The following is a 13,070-nucleotide window of genomic DNA, read 5'->3' as shown; positions in this document are numbered from 1 at the left end:
ATCAGCTGGGGGAAAAAAATAATTATATATATATTTATTCATTTTCGCATCTGGTGCACACGAGGGAAGTAGACTAGAAATGCACCTTGAATAACAATTGAATGTATTTGTCTGGAACTTTTCAGTTTTAGTCTTTTAATTTTTTTCAGGAACTAACAGATTACTGAGACACACATTAGGTCACTCAAGTCACTGAGGAAGAGCAATCAAGTGCACATTCACAGAACTCTCTGGATTTTCCAACAAACTATCAAAACATACCAGAATACCAGAATTCTGTGAATGCTGGACATCAGCATATTGTGACAAACTGTTTAATCTGCAACAGCCACTAACTGAAGGTGTGTCCCTAAAGCTGCCGCACACTCTCTTCCCAGCGAACTAGTCCCTTAGCCACAGGGAGTGAGGCAAAGGAGTGGTAGGATGCACTAGCTAGCTAATTCTTGTCTCATTTGTGGCCTGACAAATGTGCACAGATCAGAGGTGAATCTGCATTTGATTGCTCTCCCTCAGTGATAGCATGTGTGTCTCAGTAAGCTGAACTTGAATTGGGAGAACTGAATAAAGTGCTGGAGTGTGCAGCACTTGCTTGTCACCACTGTTAACAGAACTTTATCCTTCATCAGTGTGGATTCTCACATCATTTCGTTATCACTATTGTGATAGACTAAGACTAAGTTAAAAAAGCATCAGTGAAGTAATTCAGGGAAAATTACTGATGTCTGTTGGAAACCAAAATAAATTCACTCACCTTTGATTAAAAGGTTTCCAATACTTTTGTCTATCCAGTCTTTAAGTCTGACTAACACCCTTTTACTCAACAACCTCAATTACAACATTACTTATTTGTGATGGATCGAATTTTGGCTACCTATTTAGCATCTACTTAATATTAGTTAACAAGTAATGCCCACAAGTATACTTGTCTTGCAGCGAGCAGCATTCCACTGCACACTATTGTTTCTAATAAGAATGGAAGAAAAAGACCGTTTTATTATTATATGAAAAGCCTGCGTCTCTGTTGTGGAAAATGTTCTTTACAGTAAATGCCAAGTGTGTTAAGTACACTCATTTTTGAATGTACCAGTGTTTTTTCCTCACATATATGGTGGAAAGGACAAGCCCACTACAATAGCAATTAAAGCATGTTCACAAATGGCCCCTTTCACTGCAAGGGAATCTATGCAGTGAAGCATTATGAGTTTATATGAGACAGAGCCTCTGTAATCCCAGAACAAATAAAGTATAAGACACATTTACCAACAATTGTTTTCTTTAAATTACAAGCAAATAGCAAAAAATGGTTTGCTTAACAAGTGTAAGCTCTTTGGGGAAACGAGGTACAAAGTGAAAAAACAGTTCAATTGAAAAAGCGATATTTGTTTATCGTCATGAATTTTAACATTCAGTATATTTTTTTGCCTTTATTAGATAGTAGTGTCAGTGTATATGCACACAGGAAACATAGAGAGACTGAGAAAATATTACAACACCTAAAGATGGTCCCTGGCCAGAATCAAAACTGGAATGTTGCAGATATTTGTTTTAACCACAAGGCTTCCTTGTCGCCATTAGTGCCAACTGTTTCAAGGAATAGCAGATAGTCTGCGTGTGTATGTGTGTGTGAGGTTAATAGTACCATGGGCACGTAGCAATGCCTCTGCAGTGAAGAGAGGGGCCTGCAGCATGTCAGCTGTCTCCACTATCAGCATGTCCTTCAGCCTCCGTAGATCCTGAGGCTGCAGGCCCTCATACAGCTGTAGAGGAGTGCATGGGGGAGGAAAGGACACAGACAAGAGAGAAAGAAAGGAGGATAATGACAAGAGGGGAAGAAGAGAGGAGAGAATCAAGGAAGGCGAGGAGGAAAAAAGAAGGCAGGTTGGCAGAGAATAGTAACGGAAGAGCACAGGGAGTTAACAGAGGGTATGATGGGGTGGGAATTAGGGGAGGGGTGGGGAGAAAGAAATATTGTCCAAATGGGGGGAGAAGAAGTATTAAAAGCAAATCAAATATAGACAAATGCTGATGCATGACTAAGCCAGGCCCACTGAACTAACAGAGTTATGGTGATAGCAATCACATGCCTTATGGCAGACTGTTTTGTGTGACTATTTTACGTGTGTTGTGTCTAACCAAAGAATCTGCAATTTGAGGTGGGTGGCTGGCTAGCAAAATTGGAAAACACTGAACAATAGACAAACAGTGCTGGTTCCAAGAGGAAGCCACAGATAAACCCTATGACTGAATAACTTTCAGTTCTTGCAACTCTGGGTGGGTTTGGCTAGGTTAGGGTATCTAGGGTAGCTTTCTCAAAGTAGATGTATCTGAAATAGCAATTAAATGGACAAAAACTGTTACCTATCATTCGATTTTTCAACTGTTTGGTTGGGCTTATATATAGCTTGGTACTGGAATTGTTGTACATGACACCAGTTGAGGGGGACAAACTGAAAGCTGTATATCCTCTAACTCGTGATATGTTATTCTGTACCTCTCTTCGGTCAAGGGCTGCGTACTCTGCCTCTATGCCCTCTGCCTCAGGGGCAAGAGAGAAGACCATCTGCGACTCCAGGCACAGGGCCAACTCCTTGTGGTGCTGCTTCTCTGCACAGTCACATGGAGTCTCACGGTCTTCGTTCTCCGCAAACAAGTCTGCTTCTCTCTGCACCAGGAACTGAGCAATTGAAAACAAGAGTGAAATTTGTCTTTGAATAATGAGGCTCACATTATACGAAGAGATACTAAGGTTCACTGGCTTATGTCATTTGAAACACCTTAAATCACAAAAACAGTGGAGTACCAGTAACTCTGTCGTAGCGGTTAAGGGAAAAGCTGCACAGTAATGGCAAAAATGCTAATGCCAATTATTTTGATCTAAAATGTAATCCTGACTTTTTTTTCTTAAGTGTTTTTTTACAGTGGCAATGGCTGAGCCACTTTAAGAAAACATAATGACTTGTTTTGCCCAGAATTAATGAGATTTCAGCTTTCAAAACTTGTCTAAGTATTCTTTCCCACTGTGCCTTTGTGCTAAATTTTCCAACGTTCTACAAATGTTTCTTTCTTTCTATCACACCAGACCTGCCTGCATTCCAACTCTTACATTTGTTTTTTCACATGGTTCAAATTGTTAACTGAGTTTAGTTTTGAACTGGTTTAAACTGAACATGTCTTTACAAAGGCACATATCGAGAGACAACATTCATATGTGACTTTTGCATGTGATGCCTCCTGCCCCCAGGGATTAATGAAGACATCTTCCCAAAACTCACATGTGGATGTGACCACAACACCACACATCAGTCACTTTTCTACAAATATTCATAGGACAAAAGGGAAGAAATTGAATAAGTTCTGTTCACATCAGGATTACTCTGGCCCCTTTTATCTTCCTTTCACTCAAATTGCTTTCTATTTTAGTGAGGCTCTTCTGTTTCCATCTATTGAGCATTTGACCTATACTTAAAATGTCATTCTTAAGAATATTTTACATTAGCCCATACTAAAAAAAATGTCCACAGGACTTTGGGGTCTCACCTCAACACAAGTCTTCATGCCTGAGGCAGCAGCATAGTGCAGGCAGGTGTTTTTCTTGTTGTCAGTGGCATTGATATCAGCGCTCTCATACTCTCCATGATCCAGCTTTGCTCCGGTCCATGCCAGGATGATTTGTAGACATTCCGCTCGACGCTGTTTGTCTTCATATGGCCGTGAGATTCGGGGTTGCAGTGCCCCCTCTGAGGTCAGGATCTGGGGCCCCATGCAGAGAAGGTGCAGAGATGTCTCATTGTGCACATTACGCTTGTTAGGATTCCCATCTTTGCTTAGGAGAAAAGGCCTAAAAGAACACGACAGAGACAGTTGATCTCAAACTTTTGCTCATTGGCCCAGAAATGGCTTTGTATGTAAATTTCTGTAGCAATGCAACACATTTTAGTTCCCTGTTTATTTCAGTTTTGGTCAACAAAGAAACTGCTAGGGTTTACAATGTTTTGTTTTTGCAAGCCTATAGCATGTTTTTGCAACATAGTAATTAAAATGAAAACCACTTTATCTTCTGGCCTCAGGTAAAGTATTATCCAAGTAAGTTAATTAGTTTGAGTCAGAATTTTGGTGCTTCATGTGGAATTATCAGAATAAAATATCTATTCAGCCATCTAACTAGTCATATATTTTGCTTCCACTTGACATTGCCGCTACCTAATGACATTTAAAAGAAAAAAAAAGTGTTGTTTTTTTTTATTAGCAAAGAATCGATAGGGTATGAGGAGGCAAATATATACAAGGTTAGTAGCTTATGGGATGGGAAGCTCTTGGTGCCCCATCCTATTGTATCCCAGCATGTTGCATTCCTGAGAGCTGCTAACAGATGGTTATGTGGAGAGACAGATGGGACAGAGACGTATAGAGACAAACCATGAAAAATGGTCTCCTACGATGCAGCAAAACAGTAATAGATGGGACCAGCTGAGCAACAGAGTTCTAAAAAATAAGGAGTGCTCAAAGGACACTTCATATCTGTATGGGCGCCCCATAAGAAATATGAATAATGATAAGTAATAAGTAATTAATAAACAGCAGCCTCGAGGACAACAAATTAATCCCACATCTATCAACCCATAGATATCCACTGACAGCAGCCAGACATATGCAACTCTGTTCAGTTTGTCTGTGTGTTTGTTTGCTTGCTTGCTTGTTTGATTTTATCTGGACCGTATACTGACCTGAGTAGGCGTGTCATGGCATGCCGGGCAGCATAATGCAGTGGAGTGTTGTGCTGGTAGGACTCTCCATATGTAGAGTTGGGATCCAGAGCTTCCTTGAACTGCGGGTTGCTCTCATACAGTTGGCAGGCCAGCACCTCATCCCCACTGATGAGAGCCTTACGGAACTTCGTCGCCGTGTTCCCCATCTCTTTCCCTGCCGTAGGTTCAAGATCTGACTGACACAGCAGCCTTTTTACTCGTCTTCAACCTGTTCAAGTCCAATAGGCAAGCATACTGAATGTCCTGAAGAAAAGAAGAAAAGCAGGAGTTTAATTCCTTTATGGCTGTGTCCGTGTCCAACAGGAGCCTTGTTAACTAAAGATGTGCATATTAATCTCTTCCACTGCCTCTGAATCACAAGGACGAGAGTTGTATCTCCAATGTTGCTCAGGCTGCTCTGCCACAAGCCCCTGTGTCAGCACCAACACAGCACTGTAAACCCCCTCCATGTGTTTCTCTTTTTATTCCTTGTTTTGAATAACTAAACATAGGGCCAACAAAGCTCACACAGAGAGAAGGACAAGACTTCCTCTGGCATCACCAGGAGCTTCCGCCTGTCTGTGCCAATGGCTGCCCATCCTACTGAGGCCAGGAGTCTCTGTGAAGCAAGATATCCTCAACTAAAGAACATGCAGCGAGTCAGCATTTCACTTCCCCCTGAGCACCATATGGTCATGACTCTTTGGGCAATGTGATGCTTTCATGTATTTTTGGTGAGCTACAGCACAAATCAACAGAACACATAGTCTCCTTCAGCAGCACAATATATTCTACTTCGTGGTACTAGAATGAATTCACACTGAATTCTCACCATTAAGCAAATCCTTCTACACAATAATTCCTTGGTGTAAGCATCTTAGGTATGCAATAGCGGGGGGGGGGGTGCTTCCTGAAAACTGTTTAGCTATACACACACCATATGCCCAACTCTCAATAGGTTAGCAACAATAGCAAAGGAAGTGGTAAGCGAGTTCTGACATTCTATTTGCAGGACAATTGTTTATTTTCCGCAGCTTGTGCAAACAGTCATGCCTGTGGGTGAGCTTGACTCTCTCTACATTATCAGCTCAAACTACCTAAGTGACTGTGTGTGTGTGTTTGTGTGTTTGTGTTTGTGTGTGTGTGTGCGTGTGTGTGTGTGTGTGAACGCTTGTCAATTTTGATCTAAACTACACACCTATTAAGTTTTGTGAATGCACCTCACATGGTTGAGACACTGTAGCCAAATCAGGCAAGAGGAGAAAAGTGAGGGGGGCAGGTTAAGTGGCCCCTTCCCTACTTCCAACCCCCCTAGTTCAGCCGCCGTGGCTCGGAGCACACCCATCTTTGAACTTTTGAACTCCATTTGATCTCAACTACACACCTGTAAAGTTTCCTGTCTGTATCTTACACAGCTGCAACACTGTCACGTTGACAAAATCTGTCCACATACATATACAATCGATGAGTGGCTGATACAGTGGTAGGTGAGCAAAAAAGTTAATGTCCAAACCTGGTCCTATGGTGACTTTAGTTATTTAATGCTACCAGAGCAATAGGTCCAGAGTACACTCCGTTTACAATTTATTATTTACACATGGCTCAAACTAAGTCAGTTTAATTCAACAGTTTTTGTCGAATCTGTTTTAGAGTAGTGTAGTTTGTTGTGCTGTTAAATTGTATTGAGTTATACTGTGTTTCTAGTTCAGCAGCACCACAAACTACACCCTTCAAAGTTAATATAAAGTCTAATCAACAACTTTTTTTAAATTTGCTTAAAAAAAGTGAACATTCTAACCTTCATTAAAGTACTGCATTAGATTTAGCTAAGTGTACAGAATAAACTGGCACCTGAGTATGTAGTTTAAGTACAAAAACAGATACCCCTTTAGGTTAAAACAGACATAATTCCCCATTGTCCTGTTTCAACTTTTAGGGAGAGTGTGAGTGTGGGCCAGAGTGGGGTTGGACTTCGACTCCTCCTTACTTTCTGTAACAAACTTACAATAAGTCAGTACATGTATGATTGAACATTTGTTTTTTATGCAGCCAACCTAAACAACTAAATACTATATATAGTTTTTAAATGTGTTAATCAATTGCCATTATTAGGATAGGACATTATCTTCTCCAGCCATCCTTGCAATATGACCCAAGCTATCAAATGACAGATTCATTTACACACACTACTAAAAGGTTAGCAAATTAACAAATCACTTAAACATACTGAACCCAGGTGGCACAAGTGAACTTGCCTTGCATGACTAGATCTGTGTCAAAGCTCGTGGCATGTGAGGGCAGATGCCCTCATAACCAACACAGGCAGAGGGCAAGCAGAAAATGTCCCACCTTGGTGAGCACTTGTAAACACATGATCTTTGAACACAGTTATATAACCTCATAGATGGCAACACATAACGTCCCTGTTCTCTAAATGTAAAACGAATTAACATGTTTGACAGTTGTTAACGACACTCCCTTCCAGCGCCAACCAACATCTAACAATAGCTAACAGTAGCAGTAAAGAACATACAAATGTTACGCTTCTTGTGCGTAGCTTGCCACTTGTCACTTAACTCCTTCATGCAGGCCTGTCCCCGTGTTGTGTGGTGTTTACCATTTTCGTGTTGTGTTCATGAACAGTCCGTGATGACGCTTTGTTACATTTCTTCTTCATTAAAACATTCACCAGCCGACTGACCTTAGATGACGTTAGCTGCAAACCATACCGTTTGTTAAGCGTACCGTTTGTTAATCACAATAAACAATATTTTTCGCTAGCTGGGTGTTATTCAAATGCATTAAAACATCATGACGCCAGTTTCTGCGTTGGCTAACGTCAGTGATACGCTAGCGGATGAGCTAGCGAGCTAACAGCGCTGCTAGCCAACTTAGCTAACACAGTTGACTAACTCACAGTAAACAATAAGTAACAAGTATTCAGACTTACACAGGCGGTACATCTCGCTGTTGTGGACCTGATATTGTGAATTAACTGTCACTCACTAGCGCAATAAACATACGCTTTTCTTCTTTGTGAGGCAAGCCATAAGCAATGTGTTCACAGAGCAGTGATGTTGTTCCTGTCAACTCTGACGCTGCTGCTGGACGGGTTGCCAGGTTTCAGTACAAACCCCAAAACAGGCGGAAGAGTAATGGTCTCTTTTTTTCTCAAAGTCTGATGAAATATACACACTGACGCTATTAATTCAATTGAACATGATAACTTTTAAATATGATGTGCTGATAACTTCAAATAACCAATCAAGTGCATTTTTGTTTGTTTGTTTGTTCTTTTGGAAGACAACTGATGTCCCTGTTTAGATGCAATAACGGGCATACAGCATAAGCCTGTCCTATTGAACGTGTGCCAAATCTACAGGTCCCCATGGAATGAAAATACATGGGATTCCTCAAAATAAAATCTAAAAAGTGGAAGAAATCAAACTCTCCACCTTCCAGCTGCGGATTATTGTGGTCTAACCATGAGTGTATGAAAATACTGTATAATTAAATGTTACTGTATGTCAGATGCACTCATTGTCCATCTCTACTCAACAGGCTCCTGTTGAGAGTTGATTTGGTAGCTGTGAGTACAATAAAATGCCACTAGAGTGCGACAGAGTCCATGGAAACAAATCGTGCTTTTAGACGGACATGAAGTTGAACTTATTAACCCTTGAACTGTCGACTCATAATATGACCTGAAGAAAAAGCAAACGTCACACTCCTACATGAGGTGGTTCTTATGTACAGTGAACCAATTCAAATGTATAAAAGCATCAGACATTACATTTTGAGTTATCCCACCCTTTAAATGGTACATTCATATATCAAACAAATGCTTAGGCTGTATCAGCTCATATAAAAGTATGCTGTTTTTAACCAGAAACATGAAATAACTACTCAGATATTTGTTAGAACACATTTTATTATCAAAATTCTGAACATTGCAATGAAGGTATATACAGTGTATTATCGTCACATTTATGAGTGCACTTATTTCATATTAACAGGCCTTCAATAAATAATCTGTATACACAATACAGAACACTGTTGAAAAAATGGAGCAACTTGAACAAATGCTTTGGCACTTTAGAGACTTCAAATACACTTACATAAATGGGGTGCGGAAAATTGTATCTTCCAACATTTCAGGATGCTGAAGCTTATTGTATACTCACACGCCCCTTGTCTTTTGATTTCATTATTTGAATGTGTCCTTGATATTTCCTGTGTCACCACAAAAGGAAATACATATTATAGCCACATTTATCACCACCAAGACAAATTGTGGGTGTGCACATAAGAAAAAAAGCAAAAGAATATGTTTTATTCATGGTGGCAGCTGAAGAACAACAAAAGTGAGACACAAACAATTTCAGAGACAAACCATTCAAGGGTGTGTGTAAAAGGAATAATAAGCAGCCATGCCTTTGGATGACGGGACTTCTTTGCTATAGGAGCTACTGTTGTTGGCAGCAGAGGCCAAGTCCTCACACTTGATGCCAGAGGGTGAGTCCTCTGCGCTGGGACCATTTAGAGATAAACGCCTTCGTTTGCAGGCCGTGGAATAAGACTCAGCATTGTCTAAGGACAGAGATGATGACTGTGTCTCTGTCCAGGAGGAGATCAGGCTTCCATTGCCATTCACCTCCTCTTCTATCTGTGGTTTAACTTTGTTTGAGTCCTCTGGGAAAACAGTGGTGGGACTTGGCCTGGGAGACCAAGGCAGGCTTGGAGTAACTTTTCTCTGGTATGCTGCTCTGGACCCCCACCCTGCAGACATGGTGGTGAAGGGAGAGTCTGGATAGTAGCTGAGAGCATGGGATGTTTGCATGGAAAGGGATTTGATACCATAAGGAAGCAAGGAGCTTGAGTATTCCCCCTCATACGGTGTCAGATCTAACTTGTTGCTGGTGCTAGTGCCGTTTCCCCCTTGCTGCATAGAGGTGACAAACCACCTCTGTGAAGCGCTGTCTTCTGTCTGAGGTGAGAGGAGGCTGTTAGTCTGTGGCACGGCTCTCTCACTGTTATAGAAGCGATTTGGGGGAATGTTGTTGACAAATTGGTCCTGAAAGAGGGGCTGCATGGTATAACGGGCCCCGGGGACAATCTGGTGGGCACGGGGAGAATCAGTCGGAGAAGGTGTGAGGCGGTCATTCTCTTGAGCTGTGTACATCCTGGAAAATACATGCACGTATGAACTTGAGGTCAAGGAAGGGCAGTGTCTGGGTGAAAAAAATCATGGTGTGAAACATCTTTCAAAATGAGTCAGCACGCGCATATAAAACAACAGATGTTAAGCTGTGTACATAAAAAAGACACTAGTTGAGGCAATAACACATAACACAAGCCTATTACTTGATGTACTGTTATAAAAATGTAATATTTAAATGAATGGCAATGAACTAAAATACTCACGAATCATAATTATCTCTGAATCCTTTGGCAAAAGGGTTGTGATCAATTTTGAGCTGTGTAATCTAAAACAAAGCAAAATGGAAAAAACAAGCTTAAAATTGATGTGACGATAAAAGACAACACATTTAAAGAATCACCATACAACATGCATGTCAAACTATGATGATTAACATCAGAAAGTGCTTTTCATGTCCAGTGAATGAGTTTCAATTTAGAAGTGGATCAAAACAAGATACAATTTATAGTATTAAGGCAGGGCTACTTTGGCAATAGAGTATATAATAATACCAGTCTATGGCTCTAACAAAAACACACATAGTGACAGAAGAGAAGCAGAGAGGAATGCTTCATGCTTACATCAGTGTTCTGGTAGGCAGTCACAGCTATGAACTGGTTCTCCGGAAAGGTGAAGCTCTGGGTCTTAACGTCACTGCTGATGTCCTCCACCCCATCCTCCGTCACCTCCACGATGTGCAGCCTGGGCTGGTACTTATGCAGCGATTGCAGGACAATCATCTGCTTATAAACATGGTAAAAAAACAAAATAACTTTTCAAAGCAAGCATTAACTGATTTGGAAATGCCATCTTTCTACATGTGGTTTGGCCTAATGTCGCACAAAAAATTTCATTTCAAACATGAGTAAAACATGTTTTTAATGTTTTTAATAAAGAATTAGGCCTTAATCGTGCTAGTGATTTACGTAAAATGTAACGGTGCGCGTTAATTCCGTCTATCATACTTTGTCTATCAGGGTAGACACTTTACCGTAGTATATCAAAAATACATGATGGTATTTCAAAGCAACTAGAATATGTTGACATTTTAATACCATTTATGTAAATCTTTGGTGGGGGTTAAATCCTAATCAGAAATACTTTGTTAAAGTATAAATTGTTTTTGTTTCAAACTCCAGCAAACAACATATTTAACAACAACACTATTATACAGATAACATAAAGGTGTTAGTTTAGATGAAGGCTGGTTATTTTTTTGGCATATACCTGTGAGGTATTGTGACTGGTTCCTTTGTTGTTCGTGAGTTTCAGTTTGCTGAAAGAGATTTCTTGCCTCATCCAATGGGCTCCTGTGTTTGGAGACTCTGGATGGATGTAGACTTTGTTCCCTGAAATAGAGAAATACATTTTCCAATATTAAACTCGAATAGCCAATATGCTAGATCATTTAGGCTCTTCAATTAAAATAAAAAGCTTACGCCTTGTTTCGTTGTTATTTTATTAACATCTAGGCCTACTATTTTGCATTTTTTAAATCGAGGGTTAGTCTTTCGTTTTAAAACTCAAAACCAACGTCAGCGTCAGGACAACATCGAACAAAATGAAAATGTTAAAAATGTCAAATATCGACCTTCTTTTCAGTAGCCTACCTTGGCTGCTGTTGTCCGCCTTCCCGCAGGTGACCCACTTGCCCCCTTGAAACCTCCAGTGGTTTGGATCCGCCAGCACCACCTCCACGAACACGTTATAGTGCGCTGTCAGGTTGAGACCAGCTATGTTGAAACTGAGGAACGGGAACATCCGTCTGCAAACATAAAACAAATACATAAACAACAGACGGTTTTTGGAATATAAACGAGCTTTTTTTTTAAATTAAAGGACAATAAAAATGTGATTTTTTTCAAATTAACTTCCCCCCATGAAAATCAATAATTGTGTCACGGCAAAGTGAGATCCCTTTTATCCTCTTTTCCTTCCAGCTCACCTGCCCTGCTTGGTGATGATCATCTCGGTCTGGTGCCGGTGGAACTTGAGCCACAGCGGCCGGTTGCAGAGGTACACCTGGGCCCTTATCCCCGGGCCGGAAGCGGGTAGAGTAAGGTTGCTGAGAGCCGACCCTGAGCTAGTGTAGGGCGGGTAGATACAGCCGGGACTCTGCCCGAGCTGGTACGCCGGGCTGAAGTGACTGCGGCCGGCGGTGGAGGGGGAAAACCCGGCTGGAGGCAACACGGAGCTCAAGTGAAGAGATGAGGGGTACCTGCCAGCGCTGGACGCGGTGTAAACCGTCCCGCCGGGGGTATACGGGATAAAAGAGCAGGGGTTCGGTGTTTCTGGGCTTTGTTTAGAAACTGTGGGAGGGACGTAGTACCGGTCAGCACCCATCCCGTGCTCTGTGTACCTGCTGCCAGCAGTTGGGTCGTCCCCATCCCCAGCCGGAGACTTGCGCCTGTCATCCGCTGCTTCCTTCGACGAGAAGGTGCTGCTCTCCCCTTCATTGCCGAGCATGACGGCTTTTCTTTTTTTGGTACACAGGTCGAGTACTATATTTGATCCCAGTTCTCCTGCTCGGGAATCACTAAAACAGTCAGGCGTCTTCTGGGGAAAACTTCAGCATCCAGTGAGGTCTGAATTATGGAGACAGAAAGAGATTATGGTTGAGAGCAAACCGTGCTACAGCCTGTATCTGCAGTGGGCCACCTGCTTCACCATCACTTGAAAGGCCTTAAAGTGCCTGGTAATTTGCGCGTAGGCCTCCGCAGAGTAAAGCCGCTCTCCGTGGGCGTTATCGGGTGTGGCCGTGGAGTCAATCGAAACTTGAACTGTTGAATTACATTGTCGGCTTTTAAAAAGCAGTGACTTTGCCGTAACTTAAAAACAATCATCTTTGGCGTTCCTACCCGTTTGTTTTTTGGGCTTATTTCTCTTTTTTAAAACAATATGAGACTGATTCCATTCAATTCCATGTAATTAAGCCTGATAATTTTAAGCCAGTTATTATAATTTTTTAGAATTCAAATTCTCAAGACACTAAGGTCAATAGTTCAGATAGGCTGAAACCACAACATTTGAAACTAATAAAACTGAGCTGATGAAGAATAAAGCAGGTGACGTGGTTTATTTAGATAATGTTGGTGGTGAATGGCCTCGAGACAATTTCTTGTAAA

The 13,070-nt window shown here is 41.3% G+C and overlaps 2 protein-coding genes across 2 annotated transcripts in view; both read right to left on the bottom strand.

Annotated features, from left to right (window-relative positions):
* Positions 1-7,825, bottom strand: part of LOC310950364 (ankyrin repeat and IBR domain-containing protein 1-like) — a 35,798-nt gene extending 27,973 nt beyond the window's left edge. Inside the window, exons 1-5 of the mRNA XM_083918112.1 lie at positions 7,696-7,825; positions 4,725-5,009; positions 3,538-3,838; positions 2,492-2,674; positions 1,640-1,757 (exon numbers count right to left, since the gene is read on the bottom strand). Coding sequence (XP_083774238.1) covers positions 1,640-1,757; positions 2,492-2,674; positions 3,538-3,838; positions 4,725-4,912 — 790 coding nt within the window. The 5' untranslated portion in view covers positions 4,913-5,009; positions 7,696-7,825. The remainder of the gene's footprint in view (positions 1-1,639; positions 1,758-2,491; positions 2,675-3,537; positions 3,839-4,724; positions 5,010-7,695) is intronic.
* Positions 7,826-9,141: 1,316 nt separating this feature from the next.
* On the bottom strand, positions 9,142-12,411 carry eomesb (eomesodermin homolog b; the record flags this gene model as incomplete). The annotated part of the gene is made up of 6 exons (XM_083918834.1): positions 9,142-9,928; positions 10,170-10,231; positions 10,527-10,685; positions 11,173-11,294; positions 11,556-11,710; positions 11,891-12,411. The coding sequence occupies 6 exons, from the start codon at positions 12,409-12,411 to the stop codon at positions 9,142-9,144; spliced, it is 1,806 nt and encodes a 601-aa protein (XP_083774960.1).
* Between the last annotated feature and the right edge of the window lie 659 nt (positions 12,412-13,070).

Source organism: Echiichthys vipera (genome assembly GCF_963691815.1).
Source record: "Echiichthys vipera genome assembly, chromosome: 8".
NCBI classification, from domain to species: Eukaryota; Metazoa; Chordata; class Actinopteri; order Perciformes; family Trachinidae; genus Echiichthys; species Echiichthys vipera.
The sequence above is the reverse complement of the archived record's forward strand: the minus strand, read 5'-3'. Positions and strand labels throughout refer to the sequence as shown.